General features: G+C 42.3%; 1 protein-coding gene across 5 annotated transcripts in view; it reads right to left on the minus strand.

Moving 5' to 3' along the window:
- The window catches only part of ehbp1 (EH domain binding protein 1), a 131,802-nt gene that overhangs the window by 10,562 nt on the left and 94,588 nt on the right, over window positions 1–26,652 (minus strand). For 4 of the 5 annotated variants that reach the window (XM_044046442.1, XM_044046445.1, XM_044046443.1 and 1 more), the window contains 5 exons: window positions 25,202–25,340; window positions 24,668–24,768; window positions 21,822–21,945; window positions 1,150–1,249; window positions 4–77 (listed from right to left, as the gene is read on the minus strand). In XM_044046442.1, coding sequence (XP_043902377.1) covers window positions 4–77; window positions 1,150–1,249; window positions 21,822–21,945; window positions 24,668–24,768; window positions 25,202–25,340 — 538 coding nt within the window. The remainder of the gene's footprint in view (window positions 1–3; window positions 78–1,149; window positions 1,250–21,821; window positions 21,946–24,667; window positions 24,769–25,201; window positions 25,341–26,652) is intronic. The other variant, XM_044046444.1, reaches the window with a different exon arrangement.

A 26,652-nucleotide genomic window follows, 5' to 3' on the forward strand; every position in this document is an offset into this window, starting at 1 on the left:
TACCCTCGATAGCCAGCATGGCTCTCAGCTCTCTGTTCAGCAGTTCGAAGCGTCTCTCCAGATCATGCTCTTTCTCCCTGTGGCAAGAGAGAGAGCGAGAGAGTGAGAGGAAAAAACACACACAACAAAGTTCATCAATATGTTAATGACTAAATCATTAAGCACTTAAAGAAACCTGCAATAAACATCGATTCAGCTACTCGCCTGAACCTTCTCCTGCTTCGCATTAATCTACTGCACATAAGTGATACACACACACACACTGCACTCACACAGCCCTGGGTGAATATGTGTGTTTCTGTGTGTGACGAAGGAAAAAGGGGAACATGAGAAATAAACGCATAGCTATGGCCATGCCTGCGAGTGTGTGTCGCCCTGTATTTGTGTGTATGCATGGGCATATGTGGTGTGAGAGTGTGTGTGTGTGTGTGTGTGTGTGTGTGTGTGTGTGTGTGTGTGTGTACATGTCAGAGTGGGCTTCTTCCCTCTTTCAGCTGTGTTAAAATGAGCTAATTCAGGGTCCTTAATAAGATTTGGCTTGTATCCTTCTGCAGAAGCGTCTTTTTCTCTGAAGCCTCCCACAAAGAGGCAAAGAAGGGCTAATAATCCAGCCCTTCATCAGTGGCATTGCTAAAGCGTCCCCCTTTCCCGACATAATGTGATTATGAATACTTAAATCTCTCCTCCTCGCACACTTTGAGGCCAGCAGCTGCAAACTAGAGGAAAAAGAGAGAAGCCTGTAAGTGTGTGGTATTGATAGTGTGTGTGTGTGTGTGTGTGTGTGTGTGTGTGTGTGTGTGTGTGTGTGTGTGCGTGCGTGTGTAACTTCACCTGTCGCCGCTGACCACATACAAAGAGACTTGGGATGGAGTGATGATCGACACATTTTATATCGATTTCATATTCCGTCAACATGTAAATCAATGAGTGGATAGACAGAGGGGGGTGAATGGAGTGGTAAGTACACGCCCACCCAGTGTATAGGTTCAATGGTTTTGATCCAATGCTTGAAAAGAAGCCAAGCTTTCCAGTGTTTTTATGTGTCAAATCAAAGGGGGGCAAAGTACCAGAGCAGGTGACCTGCGTCTATACAACACTATATTATACTTTGATGAGATGTTAAAAATAAAGACATGTTAGGATACATACAGCAGAGAGAGCTGGTTCTGTCTTCTGATGAGTGCATTCTTCTTGTTGACCAACATGAACCACTCCTGCATCATGGCTTCCTCCTCCTCCTTATTGTTCCCTGGAAAAAACACACACACAAGCACAGTCACGTAAATGATAGTAAAGTATTTCAGTCATAGAAATAGTTGCTATTTATTTCCCAGTTACAACAGATTGAGGTTATTGTGTGACAAAGCGTCACATAAATCTTTTTTTGCCACTGCAGAGCCTCTACATCCTGTGTAAATACACCGCTCGCGTATATTCCTTGTGTAAACATTCACATATTTCCCACTGTGTCTTTACAACGTCAATACAACTTACACCAGGTGGGATTAACTCAGCGATTACCGCCGAGCACCTTTATAGAGTGGAGCCTCTCACTGTAGGGCAATACATATCCCACCAATCACTCAGCAGGCCTTCAAAAAACATGTCTCTGGTGCTCTCCCATGCTTAGTGTAATACCTGCTCAACACATAGAGAGCTAGCAACGGCTCAGATGAATGGCTAATGTAAGCCACGTCCACGCCTGGGGCTTAAGAGCTATGCTGTAACTTACTTACAACTGATACTGACAAATGGAATGGAAAAGTTCAAACGTTAGCCACATGACAGCAACAGGAACAGCCTCCATCGGTCACATCGGTCACTCAGAGACCTGGAAAGGGTTTGTCAGTTTGACATCGCCACTCGTCTGCCGGTCACATGAGAAATATAACATTTGGTGGTGGTTTGAGGAGCAGTTGGAGTGTTTGATGAACCACAGATGAACAAACAAAATTATTATGGTTTGTGAAAAGCAGCAAAAAATCTTTATTTTTTTCTAAAAAAATGTAATGTTACATATAAATATATGTGAATTAAATATGTAATATAAAGTATTTATATACAGTGTATATATGTTAGATATTATAGTTGCACTCTAGAGACACAAGTTGCACTCTAAAAACAGGACTGGGCCTTTGTATTTAATACCACACATAAATAATGATCAATATTTATATTAATATTTCCAGATTAAAAATATATATCTACATTATGTTAAATGTTTTTTGACAGAATGGCCAGTATTTAATTTATTTTGCAAGACTGCAGTGTGAGATAAAGATAAAGGTAAATGTTGAAATATGACATGTACATTGTTAAATAATGTATAATAAGTCTTCTTATGAGCAGCTGTTGTGCATTAAAAATTTAAAAATAATGTTTTTCTTTGGTCGGTTCACCTGGCATTGTTAATGTCTAGATGTGGTTGAGGCTACTTAAACAGACACAGCAGCATTAATCTGACACTCACTACGACTGTGAGGAGGAGAAACGGAGGAAAACAGAGGACAAAAATCTTCTCACGGATTATGTTATTATCTCTCCATGTTTTTTTTCTTCTTTTCACAGGAGGGGTTTAATAGCTGGGCCACTACAGCAAGCATCATAGTGGAATTAGGACTAAGACGACATTTCATACCACTCATCGACTGGTGGTGCACTACATAATTAGAAAAGCACTGGCGTACATACAGTGCAGTGTAAACATGTGTTGATCCTTTGATTGTTAATCTTCCTGTTTAATTTTAACACCAGCGATGTTGTGTTTTGAGTTCATAGTGCGAAGGCAAACAAGAGTGAAGCAGCTGAATATGGTCACAATCTGACTGATCTGTTCAGAACCAAAGACGAGCAGGAGAAATGTGTCTTTTGCTGTCACACACACACACAAGCACACACACACACACACACACTGCTGCTGCTGCTCACGGCAGAGGAGAGGGAGTATTGGGCCACTGCGTCATTGACGACAAAAGGCAGGCGCGTGGATGTGTGCACCAGCACCGGTAAGTGTGTGGACATTTGTGATACTCTGAGCCAGCAGATGTATGTAATTTCATTTAGGAGGGTGGTGCGGCAAAGAGGGGAGGGAAGGGAGAGAGAGAGAGAGAGACATGGGAAAAAAGAATGTGCGAATGAAAGAAAGCTTCAGGATTTAGTGGAATCAGGGGCTCATGGATTACTGTAGTCAACTTTGAAATGGACGACACTCGGAGGGGGGATAAAGCGGCGCTGACAGGTCATTGTGCTGCCTCGAAGTCAAATAAAACAAGCAAATAATAATGGCAAATATTAAGCTCCTGTGACATTGTGGCGAGGCGGGCAGGAAGACGAGGGGGATTATGAAGCTCTATCCCCCACCGCTAGCAAACCAGCAGCTACCAGCCAACCACATTTTATGAAAGGGGAGAGAGGGGAGGTGAAAGGAAGGAGGAAAGGATAGGAGAGGGAATGCAAAGGTAGGAAGGTCATAGGAAAGGTAGAGGAGGAAGGATAAAGGACAGAAGGGAGAGAGGTTGAAAAGGAAGGGAGGGAAGCAGAAAGTTGAATAAGAGATGGACAGAGGAAGGAAATGTAGGAGAGGAGGAGGGAATAAGGGTAAGGCAAGAGGAAAAGAAGAGATGGAAGGATGGAGGCATGACACACAACAGCTGCTCAGCATCCTCCTCCCTTAATTCAAGCTCTCCAGGGGTTGAACTCTGACCCACAGATACTACCTGGCTCTTAAAGAGACAGGGGTGTATCTGCACTTTGTCCTACTAAGTACATTAAAAATTCACGAGTATTCACTACAAGAAGTGTATACATTTCGTCTCAAATACAATGTTTTGGGGTTTGCTTCTCTCTGGGACAAAAAAAATATCCCATCACTATATTGTCTTAACCAAATGGCATATGTTGAGAGTGACAACAACAGAGAAAAACTGCTGCTTTTTTTGTGAAGACAAATGGTGTAAATATCCTTGGCAAGCAGCGTTAACACTGTGTCTGAATCCAGCCTTGGCTCCGAGACACTGTGGATCCATGCTGGCTCTCAGGGGGCCATCTTGGATCAAAGCATCTGGCAGATTGGCAGGTTGCATTCTGGGTCTTGCTGCTTGCCTTACACGCCGTTTCTCCGTGCTCGACACACACAGAGCGGGGCAGAGCGGGAACAGGCCAAAACCTACTGAGACCCAAGTCACACATTTGGCATTGATAGAATGCTTGATCAGGACATCAAAGGATTAGTGAAATATGTCTGATGGAGATACACTGTCATTCTCTACCTGCAGGAGCCTTTATCATTATTAGCGTCATGTTTAGCGTTACCACAGCTATCAATGTGGCTGCGGTGGAGGGAAACAAACAAGATACAATCAAATTACACACACACACACAGGTAAGATACAACTGATACACACATCTCGACAACCAACCCCTCAATCTGATCTCCTTCTCTTATTTCACTCTCTCTGTCTCACACACACGAACACGACCAGGATTCAATGACATAAACTGTGTAGAGGGAGGCTGTTTTTCCTTTAAGGCGTTAAAAAATGATAACAAAAACACTGGTTTGATGAGTCTTTCTATACATTCATATGAGGAACGGAGAAAAGAGAGAAATGGGGGAAATAAAACAGGGAAGAGATGGAGTGAACCTCTGTGGACAAATAAGATTAAGATAGTTATCGTGGCCACTGCTTTATGAAACCCACCCCGAGGTGGTTCAACTGCTGCTGCCAGCAGTCTGTGCTGGTTTTAAATGAACCATCTACTGTTATGCATGCAAGGACTGGTTGTATTTGTTAAATAGTGATTGATGGCTTTTCTGGAAAGCATGCAACCACCAATAACAGTAATGGTTGAGTCCATTTCATATTCATTTCCAAGTACAATTAATACTTTCCACGTACATGAGACCGCAGAGGTCTGCACGACACACACGGCGTCATCCACATACGGAAGTCTATGTGCTGTCCATAAATGTGTGACCATTTGGACTCTACCAGTGAAAGGAAAGGATCTTCATTGTCATTTTCAGTGCCGCTGTGACTAAGCGTGCCAACATAAGGGACCAACCTGACCAAATACGTCTAATATTCTAACATTCATGCATCTTTTTTGATGATAATTATTCCCCAGACCGAGAATGTAAGATCTAGTTCACATACTGTACATAGAATGGCTGACTAATATGGATCCTTATTTGAGGCATGCACAGAATGTGAGTGGAACATGTGCAAAACTCTCTCCAGACACAAATGTGGAAGGTATAGAGAAGCCTGAAGAAACGTCACGGAGCGGTTGCCTGGAACTCAAGGATCTAGCAAAAAGTGCAATGTTGCAGTGATATAATGAATCTCTTAATCTACGAGATGTCAGAACCCAGGGAAACAATTCCCATTGTTAATCCAAAAGGTTGAGGTTTTACAAGCTTGTTGTGTCTGAACAACAGTAAACACATTAAAATCAGATGTGCAGGAAATCCTCTCAATTGAAAAGCTGGAAAAAACAAATGTTCTTAATTTTTTGCCTGATAACTTAGAATAAAGTTGCTGTCATTTGACTAACTGATTGAACCATTTCTTGGCACCAAGTGTTGCAGGGTTTGCTGCTTTGACCTCTGGTCAATAGGCCATCAGAACCATCTGTTTGATTCTTTATTAACTGAATATGTAGGAAATTAAACGCTGTGATCACAGCACATTCATCTCATTTCATATCCCACCATTTTGCCATTTAATCCAATAGCTGCTAAGCCAATTTGTTGATCAGACATGTAAAAAGACCCGGGGGGAGGAGAAAGACGAGGGGAGGGAAAGGGAGGAACGAGAGGTGAACTTCTCTTCTCTTCTGTGTCCAAGTCACTTTCTGAATTGCAGTTTATTTAGGGATGAGTCACACTCGTGTCTCTAATCTCACTCTCTCTCTCTCTCTGACCATCAAGTCCGTCTGATATCAGCGGGGATCGGGGAAGATGAAAGCCGAGGGAGGCATAAAAGAAAATGAGAAAAGAAGGAATAAAAAGAACAGGAAGAACATTGTTTCCCGTGATTAGGTAAGAGCTTGTTAAAAGGTTGTCACTGCAGCGATGTGAATATGCATGACAGGGGCTGACCTAATCAGAGAGGTCTATGGCAAGGAGTGTGTGTGAAAGTAACCTACTGAGAGCTTGATTTAAATAACGTGAGAGGAGGAGCGTGTTATTAACAATGAGAGTGAGTGAGTCAGAAGATATGCTGCTTTCAAATTTAGCCAGAAACATCATCTACAACCTGCAGCAGAGCTGTTTTAAATACATTTGATGGCAAATACTAATAAAATGTCCAATGTTTCTTTTCTTTTTTCTTTCTTTCAGAATTGCTTGAGAAAAAAAAACTGATTTTGGAGCTCTGTTGATGCTCTAAATCAGAGTAATGCTGACTGAAATGGCCACAATTCCCAACTCAGCAACATTACAACACCTGTGATATTTGTAAGAATGAAAGCCCCTTTCTAAAACACCCCGATCCTTATACTCTACACTGCACATGCAATCGCTCCTTCTCTCTCTCCTTTTCTATTCGGCTCTCTCCTGGAGTGGTGCTGAGGGCTATTTTTTCCGGGGAGGCTTGTACGAGGCCTTTTTAGCTGCTCTCAATGGCACAAAAGTGCCAGCATATAGAAGAGATTCCTGCTTTATTGAACCTGTGTATAATGTCTTCTGAATGGAACACATTAACCGATTCACACTCACCTCCTTCCCTCCCCCTGGACGGCAAAAGAAGAAAAGTAAAATAAAAAAAAAGAAAGAAAAGAGGAAAAAAAATCTCCTCTCACACTGAGGCATAATGACTGCCTTTTCCACCGGTGTCATTTGTCAACCACTGCTTGCTTTGCAACTTACAAAAGAGGTGGAGGTAGTGGAGTGAGCAGGAGAAGCAGGAGTGGGCTGTGACTGAGTTTTAGCGGCAGAGGGGGAAATGGGCCTTTTCCATAATCATAAGGGGTGGCACATCATTATTTGTTTCTAATTAATACAAGTATTAACAGAGGGAATCCATTCCATTATCCAGAGATGCAGAATTTATTATGCGTCATTATGTATAATGACTTAATCATCAACTAGAACAAGTAGAGGCTAGAGGACATACCTTCACCAAAGTGAAACAGTCCTAAATACGTCAGATTTTTCACAGAAAGGCCTATTCATTATACAATGTTAAGAAGAACCTGATCCTCCCTTTATCTGGATTTGCTCCAAAATGGAATTGTTTGCTTTGTGCCTCATCCCTCTAACATGTTCTTGTGTAAATCAGTTCAGTACTGACAAAACCACAGACACAGGTAAAAACAAAACAACCTCATTAGTGAAGGTAATAATGGAAGGAAATGAGAAATACCACCAAATAGAATTATTGAGGACAGTTAGAGTTGGAAATGAATTCCTGCTAAGGTGTCATTTGTCCATCAAATCACGATAATCAAGCTAAACATCCTCAATGGTCGCTAAGTATTGTGCGAAGACAAGTTAGGTCCTCTATTACCTAAAATTAAAACACCTGATAACGTAAGGATTGATAAAAAAAAAAAAAAAACTGCACAAAAGTGTTAAAAATGCACTGAGCATGACGGAAATAGTCAGATACGGATCGATTATAAAATAGAATGGAATACAACTTTATTGTACACCGAGGTGGAAATTGGCCTTTGGCTCACCAACATAAAACCATAAAGGGAGACATGAAAAAAAACACAGTTAAAAAAAGACACAACAAATAAAAATAAGAGAGAATACAATTCTAACAAACCAATAAAACAGACAGAGTCACGGATTAAATTACACTAAAAACTGCTCTTCACTGCAGCTGTGAATTAAGCACTTGGGCCTTTGTGGAGTGAAGAGTATATATTGCACTTGAAATGAAGGATTTATATACATTTTTAGTTGCCAAGGGAACTCTGTAGCACCTCCCAGAGCTCAAAGGCTCAAGTGATCAAGTTTTGTTTCTCATATTTTCACCCCCCCACCCTCCCTCCACCAAAGAACAAACCGTTTTAATGCTATTTTTTATGCTGTACAGTGTGACCAGTGAATACGTGGGATTGTCAAAGTCTTCTAAATGAGCAGGATATTGTACATTCACAGCTTCCGTCATGTCACTGTTTAAAGATTTGAGTTCTGACAATTTTACACAAATAGAGTATGTTTGTCGTGCTAATATGTTTCCTCCTCCCACTCTCTCTTTAACACACACCTCCTCACTCCTCTGCTGACTGTCCTATGTGTACAGAAACACACTCTCACACACACGGGCAAACATGTTTGACCTCAGCGCTAACAGCAGACCAATCTCCTGACAGTCCTCTTCCCTCTACCTCACAGGTTAAGAGGAAGTGGGGACTCAGGCAGGTTCAAAGAGTGAACATAATAGACTGCTGCTGAAGATGAGATGACCATATTAGGGAAGCTTCACATTCTAATGATCATTATTTCTTTTTCTTAAATCAATAAAATGTGAGCTCACGAGTTTTTCCTAAACTTACTTGTTTCTTTACTGGACTCCTGTCAACACACCCAAGTCAGAGAGAGGAAAACAAACACTATTCCTGGAGTCTTCCTCTGTTTAGCAGAGCCAGCCAAGCTGTGACAATCACACAAATACAGTCCCCCCGCCTCTCTCTTCTCTCCCCCCCCTCCCCCCTCCATCAAATTGTGTTTTTGCTACAAATCAATAAACATTATCAGAGAGTGGCAGACTAAGGGCTGGTGGAGGCAGCCTCTGTCTGTTAAAGCCCAGACCGCCCTGTCTCTATCACAGGCTGGGTGAGAAGGCCAGGAGGCAACACACACACACACACATATACAGAAGACAGGGGTAGACAACACTAAGACAAAAATATGTGTAAATGCGACTTACAAGATGGAGGCAGAATACATAGAGACATGGTTGATGATCAAAAAGAAAGTCTTTGGTGCGTGCACAGTACTAGAGGGAGCGATTTCTCGCATCCAGACAGTATATAGAGAAACACAGAGAGAAGAGAACAATCAAAGAGAGCAGGCTGCAAAAGAGAAGAATAGCAGTGAAGCATTGAGGTGTTTAACAATAATCCTAACAGCATAGCACAGGCTGTTTTGACCATGCCACTCAACGTCAATAAGAAATTAAAAGAAAGGGGGAGGGGGGGATCACAGTCTATGACACAAACAGTGACTTTAAGCACTCCTAACCCATTAGGCTGCTGTATCACCACTCCATGCTTGTCAGCTTGCTTTAGCTTCAGCGTCAGAAATCCTCGCTCTCCCTAACGCACTACAAGAACCATTTAACTGAGCTCTAAATAAGATGATTTTCAACCTGTCCCCACTTAGCTTGAGGCTGGAAAAGGAAAATCAGAGGACCTGCCATGTACCATTTCTCAATTACCTTTCTCATTATTGTCACCCGTGTTCATTACTGCTATTATCATCCTCCCTTTTCTGTTGCATCCCCCACTTTAGGCTAGTTTAGGCCATTGTGGCTGTCGTGCTGGATGAAGAGAAGGGAGAGAGGTTTTTGCAAGGCCAAAGCACTTCAGGTAATTAATATAGCAAGAGGGGGCAGATGAGAGGAGACGGAGAATATGTGAGTGTATGTGCGCCTGTGTGTGTTTTCGCAGAAATGCCTGATTGGGGAGCTCACCTGCCGATACCCCCTAAAAGGTATTTCATTAGCGAGCCTTTTACCATACAAGCAGAGGAACAAAGCCTCAGTTACGCCTGTCTCCACTCCATTTCAACGGGGCCCTCCAGGAAGCCTGTAGCTGTGGAGTAAAGAAGAGTGGAGGAGCAGAGAGGAGAGGCGAGGAGAGGCTATCCCCGTTCATAATCTCATGACAAAAGGCAAAAAGGCATCATCCTATTAACAGCGTGATCTTCACCAGCTCATGCAAGCTCCTTTCCACAGGGGGCTCTCTTTTATTATTAAGGTGAGTGGGTGATAGGGAGCAGGAAAGGCGCCCGGTGCCTCCCTATTAGCTCTAGGACAAGAGGTATGAAGAGGGAGAGGAGAGACCCCATGCTAGGGTCCTGCTTGGAGTCTTTTTTCTATTTTCCAGAATGAGAGCCTTTGCTTGGACCTTTGGGGTCTAGTTTCTATTAGACTTCAGTCTTCCAACACAAAGTGAGCTTCTTCAATCAAACACCTCAACACCAGCGGTGATGCTCAATGGGAAAACATGGCTCTCCCTGCTCCTCAGCTCACACATAGTGAAAGCTGCAGTTCTACCTGCTCTGTGTTGTGTGTGTACTGAAGTAAAGAGCATCAATTACACGGTTTGAACAAAATGCTACAATAAGTTAATATTGAAATATCTGTTGGTTTTTGGTGTATTAGTTTAAGAAAATCTGGTCGATTGTTATTGATGCTTCAAAAACATATCCTGCACTAGTCACATTAGTTATTTGCACACAGCAGTTAACTGTAAAATGATAGTATAGTACAGTATAGTAAAGGTCTCTAACAATAGTGAGTATATCCAGTCATTTTAAACGGTGATTAACATCATTCCTATCGCAAGAGGCTTTTCTGCCCGTGATGGGTTTTTTTGACCACCGTGTCACCACCAGTGTGTTAAAAAAGAAAAAGAAAAACTACACCACTGTCATAGTCCTCAGTTACAGTCGTTACTATTTTGCTATCTTTTACTCGCTCTTTAAAGCAATCATTTAGAGACTCTGATTGATAAAATAAACGATATTAAGTGCAGTCCCAAGTTTTGGAAAACAAGGATCATTGCATACATTCATGCTTAACATGTGTCATAGTGTTGCACAGGAAACGGCACATCTCTGGCAAATACAGAGATTAGCATTTTCAACCAAGTCTAATGGCCCCACTGATGTCGCTGGAGCCAAAGCCGATAAAAAAACAGCATGCATTGCAGAGTCATCTGACCCAAGAGTGAATGCCGATCAAACAAATTCCTGCAGGTAAAAAACCTGTTCAGATGTGAAATGTAAAATTGGAATGACAAAAAACCTCCAGCAGCAGCAGCAGCAGCAGCAGCAGCAGCAGCAGCAGCAGCAGCAGCAGCAGCAGCAGCAGCAGCAGCAGCATGGCTAAAAAACAGTTAGTATATGTGTACAAGAGAGAAAGACAGAAGAGAGAGAGAGAGAGAGAGTGAAAGAAGGAGGGGGAGAAAGATTAGTTTACTGTTTGAGTGTTTTGTTTTCTGCTCAATGGGGTGCTTGCCTCTAGCCTCAGGTTACACAGGAGAATTGTGGGAAAATAGCACTGTTTTAGACTTACAGCCATGGCTGGTTTGGTGTTAAAATGCTGAAGAGATGAAGCGCTCAATAGAAATGACTAATTAAAAAAAGAAGGTCTCACCTTCTGGCATTGAATTCAACTTCCTAACTCAAAGTTTGTCCTCCTTGAGAAAATCTGTAGCTGATTTATGTTGGGACGTTACATAGAAACTTAGGCGCATGACTCATTTAAATAACAGACATAAAATCAGGCTACACAATTATACATTGTAAAGTATAACGACTGGGGCATCTCAGAAAAATGAAGACTCACTGTGGAGGGGAGTAAGACGGCTTCAGATTGATTGAAATGGGAGATCAACATCAGAAAATCAGCATCAGTGTCAAAATAGGATACATTTATGTGTGTCTTTTTCAAGTGTGTTATCCCTAATCTTAACCTAAGTCAAATCTTAGCCCCAGACATAACCACTTCCTCAGAAATAAGGTTCTGCCTCATTGAGACCAAAACCTGGACTAGTGGTCCTGTCAGTGTTTATGTCAGAAATGGACTTAAAAAGGTAACAAATACAAACGCGCACGCACACACACATACACACGCACACCTTCTCTCATCATCATCATCATCATCATCATCCTCCACTCTCCTCTGTAACCCAGTAGAAAGCCTATGATGACCTGGGTGTGTAGCTTATTAACCTCTCCATCAGTTCTTATCAGCCAATGAATAGCTCAGTCATCTGCCCCTCCTCCTGAATCTGAGGGTGAAAAATTTCTCTTCATGTCAGCTATAATTCAATCCACACACCAATCATTTAAGGAGTGCACACACACACACACACACACACCTACACACATACAGATCACAGTTGGTCAACCCTGGTCCAGGTGGGCTTCCAAGATTGGTGAGGACCAGATGTTTCTGAAATCATCAACAGTTGGAGCACACAAGAGGAGGGGTGTATATGGTGCATGTGTGTGTACATGCGTTTGTGTGTGTGTGTGTGTGTGAGAGAGAGGCCAGAATAAATTAATGGCTGATTTCTCCCCTTGCTTTGATGGAATTAAGAGCCCTCTTCTTCTCAATGTGCTGCGTTAAATGCTTTTCTCTCTTTCCCTCCATCTCTCTCCCTTCTTTTTTTGACAAGCGGGGCCACCCAGCAGAAAGTAACTGATGCAAAACGCCAGAGTAATCCCCCTCCATCCACCACAACCACCACCCCTCCCGCTATCTTTAGTCTTTGACACAGTGGCCATTATCTGTGGGATTTAGTTAAACCAAACCCTCATGTATTTGTTAGGCCCTGGGTTCGTTTTCTCCTCCGACTGCTCTGCTCGAGTGTGGCCGGGCTGGTGGGGAGCAGGAGGGAGTTACATCATCACTACTGAAAGCTGGGCACACATAAAGAGGGGGTCTACCTTGCCATCTAGCTGTATCCCACTCAGTCCGTTAAATATTTGTAACTTCCCTGGCTTGCTCCCAATAAAGTAGAATATATAGAATATAGAATAGGATTTAGTTCTTAAAAAGGCAGAGCAAAAATCATTTCCCTGCTCAATTTATTTGACAAAGATGACAAAAGCAGATCATGTGATGCCTCCTTCCCATCACGGTTCACCATCAGTGAGCGTGGCCGTACATACAACGAGCCAGACTGAACAACGTGACTTGTTTCTAAAGACTTTCATGCAATGTAACTTAAACTGAATGTGAAAACACATTAAATAAACATAACCTAAAAGAAGACAATAGTTAAGCAGAAAGTTAACATTATGAATCCTATCAATAAAAAAGCAGCAGGGACTACAGGCAGGATGATTTATGATTTTATCACCCATCAAATTATGAATGGGTAAAATGATTAATATTTAATTTGAGTCCAACATATTGTCCAAGTGAATTATGATGATCGCATTTAAGGCTTTTTTCCCCCCATTTTAAAATCTGTGTGTGCAAAGCAAAAATAACTGTTTACCAAAGTTTACCAAACTATGAATTACAGTTATTTTGTTGGACATAATTGTGACAATCTAACCATATATATACACTGATCATTAAGTTATTACACTGAAGAAAATGTCATTATAACATATTCACTTGTAACCTAAGCATCTGTCCTTAGAATAAAATGCTGACTTTCTCTTAAATCCAGATTGTGATTTGTTTCTACCGTCGACTGAAAGCAAAACAGCCAGACCTTCCTCTCTCTGCCACATGCAGCTCCAGAGCTAAAAGCAGTATTATGGAATCACTGTTGAAACTTGCAGATAAGCCGCGGCTCGGTGGGGCTAAGCTTAGGTTAAGCCAGGTGGTTTAGTTCCCCGAGTATGTGTTTACACACACACTGAGGTGTGAACCATTTGTGGGGCTTAAGGGAGGCGGAGAAACACGAGTTGATTTAGTGCTAGTGTAAATGTTAGTACCTGTTGATGGTGTTAATGGGGGGAAACAGCTAAACACAAACATCAGCATAAATCTGTCGGGAGTGAGATGCTCGACAGGGGCAGAGTGGACGTGTTTTGAGGAATACACACTGGTATAGTAGTGTGAGCAGATATGACGTCGTATTCTTCAATAAGATACTGAATGACTGAAATCAGAGCGCTGTCACTTTCAGATTGTAGTGCAGTCCAGGCATCTGTGCAGTGCTTCATGTGTTAAAGTAAAATTTGAAAGTATTTTCAGGCATTAGCTAATAAGAAAATCAGTTGTTTTTAAGGAGGGAAGGAAGTATTCTCTGAATGAAGAGAGAGACAGAGAGAGACAGAGAGACAGAGAGCACTGATAACCCCCAGCGGAGGACACCCTCCTCCCCTTTAACTTGCTGACAGACAGCTGAAATCTTTTTAGCATGAGTGGCTCCGCCTGCTCCATTAGCAAAGAGAAGGAGGAGGGTGTGTGTGTGTGTGTGTGTGTGTGTAAGAAGGAGGTCGACCCCCCTTGGGGTAGATGTTAGAACAAATTTGAGGGGTGTCATATTACACGCCTTGTAACAGGAGGCCGAGGGGAGGTGAACGATGAATTTGCTTAATGAATTAATCTGTGGACCAGTAATGGCTCTGCTAACAACATTAGTCATCCTTCTTACATCTCTACAGCGCCGATTCACTACTTTTCTCCCCTCATCTTTCTCACAGTCACTCCATCCTATCCTTCTTCTCAGAGATTTGCTACAAGAACAAGCAGCCCAGTGGTCACTCTTATCTATTTCAATAAATATATTTAGGTTAAAAAAAACATTCTAAATTAAATAATAAAATAAAGAATAATGTATGCAATAATGTAATGTACTGATATGATCCCTAATAGCTTTGAAAAAGTGTCAAATAATTCCCCTTTCAGTCTGGCAGAGCATACAAGTGACACCAACACCAGGCTGTTAATGCCACTGGGTCACAATACACACATGCAAAATTGCTGTGTTTAAATAGATATTTAAATGGAAATGTATTGGGAAAGACAGCTGTTGGTATTTGTAGCCTGGAGTGCTCATTACAATGGGAAATAGGGAGGAGTGTGTATGAGGGGGTTGGGGGTCTGATGACAACAGTAGCATGGCGAGCAGCTGTGTTAGCAAGTGAATGGTGTAATTACTGGCCAAACCTCTGTCATTAACCTGCACTGTTGAGTGCTACCACATACGTTAACATAAGAAAGCCTTGATTAATTGACTGCAAGGTTGAAATTCAATTATCTCATTTGGCTGCAGTTTGTAAGATAAATAATAATCAACCAGATAAAAAACCAAAACATCCCCCAGTTAATATGAGATAAATGAGAAGGATGTTTTTTTTTTTCTATGTAAAATTTTCTTTTCTTTTATGTTCAATGTTCCAACTCTGATAAATAAAACTATTTGAAGTTTCACTTCAAACCTTAAAAGTTACATTAAAGAAAGAGGACAAAAAATAAACTGCCGCTTTGTTTTTTTTTGTTTTTTTAGCTGTGTCTATCACTGTGCTGCAAAATGTGAGTTCTGTAGCCGGGTGTGTTGTACACCCAATCTTCCTCTCGCCGTCTGTATGAACATATTGAGTTTGTTTGTTAATGTGGAACTTGTATAATTCGTGTTTGTGTGTGAGACGATGTGTTTGGCAGCTTGCAGCAGGGTTTGTTGGACCGGCTGCTGCATGGGGTCTTCGGTAGAAAGGCGGCTGATGAAAGCTTTGGCGGGATGCTCCAATAAAGAGCAGATTATCATAAGCGGCCATTGTCCGCCTCCCAATTCTCTCCAACAGCCCCCCTGCCCACCAACCCTACTTACTCACCCTCTGCTGAAAATGTTAATCGGCCCTATCGTTGGCAGGCTAAGGCCTCAATTATACTCCCTCATGGACGTGCACACGGACAGCTGCGGACATTACAGACACTTAGTTGTTCTTATTATTCAACTTTAGAGTTTGCTTGGAGTCCGTGAACTATAGCAAAGTGCAGCCTGAGCCTCTGCAGCTCATGTTTGTCCTAATCGAGACTTCAGATGAAGACATTTACGTGAAATGAGGGAAATAAACTGAAAAATAAAGACAGACAGAATAACAAAGGAAGAGTTTAAGGACATATACTCCAAAAAAATTATTTACCATAATAATTACTGCTTTAATTTACAAATACATTTTACTGGTGCGTCGACAGCTAAACCCTCTTCCGCTTCATCGCAACAAACTCCCTTCCCTCGCTCCCTCCCGTTGACTCCATCCACCCAGCTCGTTTTATCTGAAGATTCTCAGACAATGCCTAGAGGATCCCGTTCCCTAATCTTCCTAAAAATCCCCCTTTCATCCCCACTGTTAAAGAATGTATGAAAGGCTGACACCAAGCTAGCAAAAAGAAGGTGGAAAAAAAAGAAAGAAAGAAAGAAAAAAAAGAAGCGGAGCACATCTGGGAGTGAGTGGGGTGTTACTATGCTCAACTGGGGGTGGGAGTAAGAAAAGCACAAAAGAGACGGAAGCTCAGCATTGGTCACTTGTGCATAGTCCATGCAAGATGAACAATTAAATTGTTTTGCTGTTCAAACAGTAAAAAATGACTGGTGTTCTATAAATGTGTGGTTGATGTGTGCGTGTGCGTGTGCTGGGCCAATGGTGGTGGTGGTGGTGGTGGGGGGGGTTAATCTGTGTTCTGACCCACATGAACCTTGGAGTCTCACACACACACACACACACACACACACACACACACACACAATTTCACACAAAACAAAAAGCTCAAATCCTTTGTTTTGTCGCCTCAAAGGCAAGAAAAAGGCAATGGGTTTTAAAGGAGTGATCCCCAGATTTCTTTCCTTCCCTATAGGGAAGAACGGTGCATTTGCTCCTGAAGTGAATTCAAGATGACTGCAAACACATTCCACTGTGGTCTAATACAAAACCATTCGATTGAAAGTGAGTGCTCTTTTCGTAACCCTGACAACAACAGCGAGAAAATGACCAAAGGCTTCAAACAGGGACGCATCTTCTTTAGGTTGTGTCTATCTCTGTTGCCATGAGCTTAGCTTACGAAATGGGCCCGTGATTATGGATAAACAAGTCGTGATCTCTCCGCACAACTATTTCAATCACAATTCACAGAGCACCAGGCCTCTGACACAGCTGGTGTTTTTTGAAATCTTTTTTTATTGGAAGAACCGGGAGGAGAGCGCTATCAAAAGTAGAGGACGGAAAAGTGTCATCATACAGTTTAGTACCTGAAAATCAAAGTAAATATTGATGAGAACTTCTGTCACTCCATCTTTCAGAGTGTGAACCGGGGTGGGTATTATAGTCTAAACACTTTTTCTTCTCTCAGTGCTAAAAGATTAGGCTGGTTATCCCATTAAAGTTGGTAAAATGCCATTCTTGTGTCTTTAAGCTCTCGTAGAGGAGGTCAAGATGAGTCTGCGTGCGCTTACAAGACGGCCACGGATGTAATCTGCCCAAAGTTACAATAATTAATGTTAAGCTTCTCCAGCAATACGTTTGCAAAAGAACTGGCCCCGATAATATACTTAAAGCTGCACACGCTGTTTGTGTTGCTGCAACAAGACAGGGCGGGGCTTGTTGTGCATGTGTGTATGTGCGTGCATCCCTACGACACTTGCGTAGCCCAGCTTAAATCTTTAGTCAAACTATAAGCCGATGCTGCCACAATGCTGGATTAGGACGACAGATGTGGGGGAAAAAAGAGAGTGAGAAGCCGGATCACTTGATGCTAAGAAAAGAAACATAACACTGAGTGACAATGATGCCTGCGCCCCGCTGCCATTAGTGTTAGATGATTTGGGAGAAATGTGAAAACATTACAAGCGTGTGACGGAAATGATGAAAAGAAAAAGTTAAAGCACAATCGTGCGCTAATTTCCACTTCTAAACGCTATTAACAAAAGGGGATATGTGACTGTTCACTTGTGGGACCAAAACTTGCTGTTATGAAGGCAGTTTAAGGTAGAATTACAAAGTGGTAATCCTGGCATTAGCAAACAAAAATAACAAGTACAATTACATACACCAAAAAAAACATTGCCTGTTGGTTTGAAAGCCATAGGTTTGACATTAAGCCATTCACATTCTGCAATCCTGCACACAATCACAAACCAAGTCAGAGCGGCCAGTGGCTCTTCCCGGTGTGAAGGCATTGACAGTCTGTTGTGTCCTTTCTCTCAGATACAGAGGAGGATAGGCTGCATGTGCAAAGTACATTAAGCCTTTGCTGGATCCCTCCACATGCCATTCTCCTCTTGTCGACTCGCAGACACAAAGGCAGATTAAAGGAACGCGCACCATAAAAACCCTGTGTCAATCTTATCTGCTTTGAGTGCAATTTTTAAACATATGTTAATCTGGGAGAGCTAAAACTCATTCTCTCTTCTCTCTGCTTGTTTATCTCTTATCAAATGCGCAGTAGGTGAGGGGCAGCTTTATGGTGCGGCTAAGTGCCATTATTTGGATAATTGCGTCCATTGTTACAGGTTATATGGCAATTTGAAATGGGAGGCATGTGTAAATAGGTGCAGAGGCCAGGTAGGGGGGCTGGATAAGATATATTCAAACAGGGGCAAGGGGATTTTCTGCAAAGGCTACATGATGCATTTGAGTGCCTCATCATACCGCCAGCTGAATTTTCAATAAGGAGAGTTTGATATGTTTTTCTGTGCAACAATACCTTCAGAGAAACAACAATGCCAAGGTCAGAGGCAGAACATGTATCGGCAGAAACACGCGGATGACGAAAAGCGGAATAGAAATGTTGATGATCTAATCAAACGGTCGCTCTTGTGTGAATTCCATGCTTCGTGAGCACTACGTGAACAAAGCACTTTAAAGATTCATGACATTCAAGTGCAAAGAAAGCGAATGAATCACTACTGCAGTAAAAATGAGAAGCCTATAAATGCACTCATAATCTTCCCATAGAATCAATGAAGTCCCATATATAAAGTCTGTTGCAGGAGGGGAGTCCTCTCCTATGACACGAGTGAAGGACAGTTCTCCCAGTGGTGCAAGAATAACAAGTTCATTAGTCGAGGGGGGGGCGTCACAGGAATTCAAATTCCCCCCCGACTCGAGCCCGGCCTCCGATTGGCTGGCTGTGTCAGCATGGTGAGACTCATTAGAGCCCAGCAGTAATTAAGAGTTGTTAGAAAGTGAATTCTCCAACCGCAGATTAGAAAATTAAACTATTTACTGATTACATATTAATAGAAGACAACAATGGCGCTTGCCATAAGCTTGGAAGGCAACCAAGGAATAAATCTGTGTACTTAATTACCATAAACAATGGGGGCATAGAAATGGAGTTTTATGCACACTCCCTCCTGTAATGTGTCTGATATCAGAAGACACTTGACAATTCTTGTTCAATTATCTCTATTATTTAATGTGCTGTGAACTGCCTCTGAGTAAATAAATTAACCACCCCAATTACTGTGGATTCATCTGGGGAGGGCCCGGGCGTAATAGAAAATGCCGCAGAAAGCTGCATTGTGCCCAAACTGAGGGACGGAAGGGGGGGAGGAGAGGAAACGTGTGAAAAATAAGAGAGACAAGGGGGAGTAGGGGGGAGAGAAAGGAAGGAGAGAGAGCGCGATTCAGGAATATAAGACAACATGAAAAAACTGACACGGGGAAGCAGAGAGGATCAGGAAAAAATGTGAGAGGAACATAAAACATAAAACAGGAAGATGAAAAAAGCAGCACAAAATAAAGGAAATAATAAGGGTTGAAGACATAAGATCACTGAAGACCTGGTTCCATAGGGGAAACGAGACAAACTGTGTATATTGAGTGGGGGAGGAAAGCAAAGGTTGCAGGAATGACAAAGCAAAAAGCATGCGATATCAAAGAAAAGCATATTGAGGACCAGCAGAGCACAGTGCATCTTCCCAGGCTTTCTGCTGGTGGAGCGGAGAGATGAACAATCAGTCATGGGTCAGTCACTCTCTCTGTTCACATCTGCCCATCAGTCCTGCGTCACTGTGCACTACCACGGCACCACGGCACACTGAGCTCACCCAAACATACCTCAAGAGGTCTGAGTCATGTGATCATATGCATCGCTACCAATACTCTGAACATCCACCCTGCAAAGAAACCATGTGCCATCAGTTCTGAACATAAACGGCACAGACACAGTGTCTCCGTCTAAAATCATAGCTCATGTAAAACTAGGATTATGGAAATAGCCAATAAAGAATTTTTTTTTTTTATTGTGAGATTAACAAAAAGATCCTGTTCAATTGCCTATTATATTGAGTTTATTACTGAGGTTTCTGCTGACTCATGTTTGTAGATGTTCTGTCTTGATTGACTGGGCGTCTAACAGAGCCCACAGCAGACTGGCTCTGTCTGCATAAACTCCTATCAAGGTGATTTATAGCCAATTTATCTCAGCAGGAAGTTTTCCCCAGAAATTTGATTGGAAACATTAAGTTGGTGGCACTCTGGGACTTTTTTCTCAAATACAACATAATCCATCAGATACAGTTATATATTTATATAATAACTATAGGACATAACCCAGATGTCAGTGTTTTCATTTCCTTACTCATGTTTTTAAGGGGTCGAAATCACATGAGGTGAATTTCACTTTCTGAGATTACCTTATTTTTTAAAAAAACAAAACATTTTGTCCTCAACCTGTTGTCACTCCCTTCTTTTTCTAATCGATCAGATTGTTCTGTTGTGTGACCACAGGTTATACATGTATACACAAATATACTGTATTTGTGGCTGAAGGTGTTTGGAAGTAAATAGCCTGGTGTCTTGCTGGCTGGCAGCTGCTTTATCTGTGGCTGAAGAAGAAGAAGAAGAAGAAGGAGAAGAAGAGGAAGGAAAAACAGCTCTTCAGATTGACACAATGGCATGTGCTCCGACAGGGGAAGAGGGCACAGAGGCAGAGGGAGGGAAGCGAAAAAGGAGGAAAACGAACACAACAAACAGAGGAGAGATATTCTTGATATCGTCACCTAAATGGGATGGAGAAGGTGAGCACAAATCCCACCGCCCCAGTTTGCTTTTCTAAAAACCACGTCTTCTCTCCTCCCCTGTGATGCTCTTGTAGGATTTTGGAGCTAAATCCTGCAAGTTCGGCGCTGATATATCAGAAGGAGCATGGGAGCTGCTACTAAATTATTAGAGCAAGTACTGCATAGATACTTTCTGAACATTCTCAAATATCAGAATTCACCACTTCCCGGGACCATACGATTTTTTCTTTTTACAGCAGCATTCTTTGGTGAGGAATGGGACGGTTTAGTATCACAAATGTGATGCTATTCTCCAATTTCACTTAGGGACTTAACAGAGCCAAGGCCCCTCCTTTGGCTCGGCACTCTGTCTCATGTCTTAACAAGGCTTTACCCTCAGCCAAATCTTAAATAAAAACCTTCCGAATCCAGCTCCATACGCCAAACCAGATTTCACTTTGTATGCACGGGCGTGTAAACATTTGTGTGTATCTGTCGTGGATTTGTGAACTGTGTCAGTGCTCATGTTGTGTTGCCTCATTTTTTTTATTTTTTTTTCTTAAACATTTCTTTGCCTCTCCCCTCTCTCCTCCCTTTAACTCACCCCCGTCTTTCCTTATACAGCATATCAATGAAGGCCAGATATGTACTAGGCGAAGGAGGGTGTATGTGTGTAGCTGTGCATGGCTGAGCGCACTGTTCAATAGTGTGGAGGTTGGCTGGCTGGCTGGGGCCGCGGCTGGCAAACGGCTGCAGCGGAGACTTCGGCTGGGGCTCCGCTATCGCACCCAGTTATCGTTTCCCCCATGAAGGGCTCCCTTATCACCCCAGCCCAGAGAGGTCTCCCTTCTTCTCCCATCCCCGAGACACACTCCCCCTCTCCCACCCTCCCCAACCATCCTTCCCCTCCCCTCTCCACCTCCTCCCTCATCCCCCCATCCCCTCCTTTCATATCCACCCAGCGCTCCATCGCTCAACATTCAACTGAGAGGGAGGGATAGAGAGGAGGGAGTGGGGGGGGGCTTCAAAGATTCTCTCACACACATAAATACACACACACACACGCACACACACAAACTCCCCAAGTGTACATGCGTGTGTATGTGCGTGCGTACGCTCAATTTGCCAAAACTGTTTTTCCAGTGTAATTGGGCTTGGGGTACCTGTGTCCATGAGATAGCGCAGCCTCTTCTCCACGCAAGCTGCTCGGGCGTCTATGTGCCTCTGCTCGCTCTCCAGTGCAGACAGCTCCCCAACCACATACTGACTGGTGTCTTTGAACGCCTTCTGTCAACCAGAGAGAGAGAGAGGGAGAGGGAGAGAGAGAGAGAGAGAGAGAGAGAGAGAGAGAGAGAGAGAGAGAGAGAGAGAGAGAGAGAGAGAGGGAGGGAGGGAGAGAGAATGGTTAAGAGAGAAAAGAAGAGTAGTGCGATATAACATTAAACAGAAACGCATAATAAAAGGACAGAGGGATGAAAAAGAATATTGGGAAAGTAGTAAAATGAAATGAGATGGACTGAGGGGTGATGAAGGGATAGAATAAATAAAGAAGGAGAATGAAAAAGAGAAGAAATACAGCATAGGAAAGGGGGAAAGTGGAAATGTTCGAAGCGATATGCAGTGCTTACATTAAACGACATAGAAGTTCCCCAGAAAGAGAGTTTAATTTCACAACAGATTATACATCCAACTGTTGCTGCCGCTTATTTCTCCTCAGCTTTGTTTCGCCTCTCTCACTTCCTTTCTCGTGTCTCATGTTAAAAAGCAACTCATAGAGGTCATGTACTTCGATTACATGTTAAAAAGAAGATTGCACATGCAGTTAACTATCAAATTAACACCGAGGAATATAAATTTGTTTTTTACCTGACAGGACAAGTAGGTACATAAATCATTAGTGAGAACCATTGCTTGTCTTTAATTATGAAAAGGAACATATTTGTTTAGGAGTCCGTCAGGATTTTCATCACTTCACTTCAACTCTTTGTTGATATAATATGACAAACCAGTTCTGCAGGAGTTGATGATACAAGGAGAGAAAAGTCAAAGAAACATCAATCAATTCTGTAGAGAGAGGAGAGTGATAGGCAGGCGCATGAGAACAAACCTTTCACAAACCCCCAATCTAAGAATCACTGAATATAAATAAATACATAAAACACGATTTACATCTTATATTGTCTATATGTAACATTCGAAACTTAGTCCAGAACCAACAACTGTCACCAAACTATACCACCCCACACATACACACTTCCATGCACAAATACCAGCAATTTCACAACAACACACAAGTGGTCACTCACTCACACACACACACACACACTCACGGCCTTCTATATCATAAGCACTTAATATACACTCCATATCTGACCCTTCACCACCTCAGTATCCAAGCTGCTTGCTATTCTCCAGGAAAAACTCCTCCGAGTGAGGGAAATGTTTATTCAAATTCACCACTGAGGATGCATCCGAAAAATATCTCCATTTTATTGCTGATGCACTCCGTTTTTCCTTAATGGGAAGGAGAACTAGTGAGCAGGAGAGAGAAAGAGAAAGTTTTTTATTCCACCCAGGCCAGCACTTTTTCCTGTACTCTTTCCAGTGTGTGAGTATGTGCATCTGTGTGACTATGTGCACATGTGTGTGTGTATGTGTGTGTGCTGATTCCCAGCAGCCTCCCGCTCTAAAGCCCTCCTCCTCCTCGCGCGCTCTCGCTCTATCACCATATTTTTCCTTGGCAAATCAATTTTACACATGATCAGCCCACTCCCCTTGCCGCGCTCAGCCCAGCCGTAATTAAGAGGAGGGAAATTACCATATATATTATATTAATGCAAACATCATTCAGCAGGTAATTCTTGGCTGATCGGGATAATGGAAAGGTTGAACACCCATTAACCCTGGGGCCCAGGCTCTGGGAGGAGGAGGAGGGTGTGTGTCAGTGTGTGTGTGTGTGTGTGACTGGGGTGGAGGGCGCAGGGTCGAGGGTAGGAGATGGCTGCTTGGAAAGAGAGATTCACCCCATGGTCTCCAGTGGAACACACAAACACACACACACACACACACACACACACACACTCGTGGAAATAATAGCACTTATATTGACAGAGGCTTTGTGCGCACAAGTTCTAACACGGGCTGACTAGTGAGTTTGTGTGTGTGTTCACTTGAAGGACCCACAGGCACACAACTTCTCTGCTGACACACACACACACACAGCTCTAAATGGCTGCTGATATCAACTATTGTTATAATTAAAGTTGCAGTGTGTTAGATCAATACCTAGATGTCTACGCAGCGAGAAGAGAGGACAGTGGAGCGGAAGTGTGAGTGTGTAAGAGGTGGACAAGGTGAAGAGGAGAAGGATAATTTAAGCAAAGAGGAAGGAGAGAGGAGTTCACAGACAGATTTATCTAAGACAAGATAGAAGAGACAGAACAAGAGCTAACTACTGGGAAATAAAAAGCCAAGAGGAGGCAATTAAAAGACACAACCTCCGACCTCACCTCTGACCCCCTCCTAAACACTTCATTTTTCTTAACCTTGATCATAGGCATCATTATGCCAAGGGGTCAGAGACGCTACGCCAAAGGGAAACTAGGATATTCCAGGACTATATTGGGCTGAAAATGAATCAAATCATAATATAAAGGAATGTGAAATGGCTAAAATATATTTATGCTATTTTTGATTATTCTATGTTTTATACCAATAAAAAAAATGCAAATATCTTTAAGGTCTAATTTCAGCCTTAGAATACAGAAGGATTAATATGTTGATGGTGCCATTGCACACGGAAGATTAACTTAAAAAGTTAGGTCACTAATCAAATCGCACTTACAATATCACAAGAACTGCAATTAGATATCCACCCCAAATAGCCCAGCCCTAATTATTTCATGATTTTAAAAATCTAACTGTTTTTACATAACATTGGATAATGTTATGGATGAAAATGAAACTGTATTCCTGCAAGAAAAGTTCAGCGGGAGGAAAAAGAACAAACCTCCTCTTCAAATGGTCTGCGAATATCGATCTCTGTTGGCGAACCGCGATCCTCCTCGGCCTTCTTCAGATCCTCAGGAACAGACCTCTGCCTTTTCACTTCTGGAAGAAAGAGCAGATCGACATATGATCACGGACGTGAAAGCAAAATGTACACAAATGAATTAGTCATCGAACTGAGTGCAAGGATACTGAGTTCCCTTCGATGATCATTAGAATGTTTATTTCTGCTTTTAGTTGGTTTAGTGCTGCAGATTGACTGTCAATGACCGAGTCCACGTCTTCATAAGCTGCTCACAATGTTTATAGTGTAGGTGCTTTTTATATTTGCTCTTGAAATGTGGAAAAACCTCTTAGGAAACTGTTAAAAATAGCAACAGCCATATCATGAAGCTTTTTCACAACGTGAGCCACTCACACTGTCGCTCACCTAATATCAGGTGTGAGGTAGATGTACACAAACAGACCTCCTTGGGTAAATACTCCATGCATTGTTTACACACTGCACATGTGTTTGTATAGCATTGTCACCCACCTGGTCTGCTCTCCACATACTGGCTGAAGGACTTCAGCTGTGTTTTACGGACTGCAGAGTCCTTGTTGAAAACTACCGGGCTGCGCAACCTTTCCGTCGCTCTGCGTAGCCGCTCTGCTCTCAGCTCCTCGGCGTTATTCTGTGAAGATACGGAACGAAATGTAAAACTCAGAAATGCAATGACCGAAGAGGAAATTCAACTAGTAAATTAAGATAGATCCTCACCAAATAAAATGTGGTTTAACATCAAATTATTAACTTCAAAACAATGTCCGTAATTAGGCGGCTCATACGCAAAAACACAAAACAGGCCATGAGATAAATGTGGTAGCATATGATATATAAGCTCCATTGTATCTGAACACACACACACACACACACACTCATGAGAGAAACAAAAAAGGAGGCAATTAACTTGACTTTCAACAAACCCCGAGCCAGAAAATATATTCAGATTATGCAAAATGCAGAAAAACGCTATTGTTTTCAAAGTGAACATGTGTTAAAAAGCTGCACGCTTGCTTCTCCCAATATCAAAGAAACAGCATGCAGAAATGTTTTATTACCAGGCCTCCAAATATGCCAAGCCGAGTGGAAAAGAAACTGACTCGGGCTAAGGCTGACGCTGTGGCAGCGCTAATAAGATGGCGAAACGTGTAATAAAGTCGACAATTAGAGCAAGCGCGTTCCACTGCTTGAGACGGGGGGAGATAGTCAGGCAGAGCAAGGACGACTAATAAAGACAGTGTGGATGCGGAACAAGCGGGAGAAAGGCAGTTGTTAGTTTAGCTTCAGATTATTGACTTTCAAAAACAATGTCAGCAATTAATTTGTTCTCGCTTTGTTTCGTCTATTAGTCTGTCAGTGTTTACCAGCCACTTAAAACCTCATGTCAAGTCAAATCTAAGCAAATTTATTTATGAAGTGTTGGATACAAAATGCCCAATTATTTTATTTATACATCAGGCCGGAGCTTGGATGTGTGAAAGAATTGTTTGCTTGTATGTGTGTGTATCAGACTGACAACCAGTCAAAGAGCAGGGGGTACAGCGTGGCAAAACTGTGGCAGGTAAAGGCCTCGTGTCTCAGTTCACTGCTCGGTGGGCAGCATTTTAGTTTAATACTTCACTTCCTACATTGAAAACAGACTCTCTCCATCCATCACTGAACATGTATCTGTCCATCTACTACAAGAAGCAACAGTCACGTCTGAACTGGATAACTCTAGACGAGGCGAGAGCGCTGAGCGTCTTCATCAACTCAAACCTTCTGTCACTAACATAAAAAAACACTCTGACTGTGAAGTGAGGCGATGGCTTAATCACTGCTGACACAGCAACATCCCAAAAATCAATAGCATTCATGATTCTCCAATTATAACAACTAATGATCAATCTAGAATCAAGATTGCCCCCCCCCTCTGTATTAAATACAATGATTTCAGCATATTT

Source organism: Solea senegalensis, linkage group LG15 (genome assembly GCF_019176455.1).
Source record: "Solea senegalensis isolate Sse05_10M linkage group LG15, IFAPA_SoseM_1, whole genome shotgun sequence".
In the NCBI taxonomy this organism is placed as follows: Eukaryota; Metazoa; Chordata; class Actinopteri; order Pleuronectiformes; family Soleidae; genus Solea; species Solea senegalensis.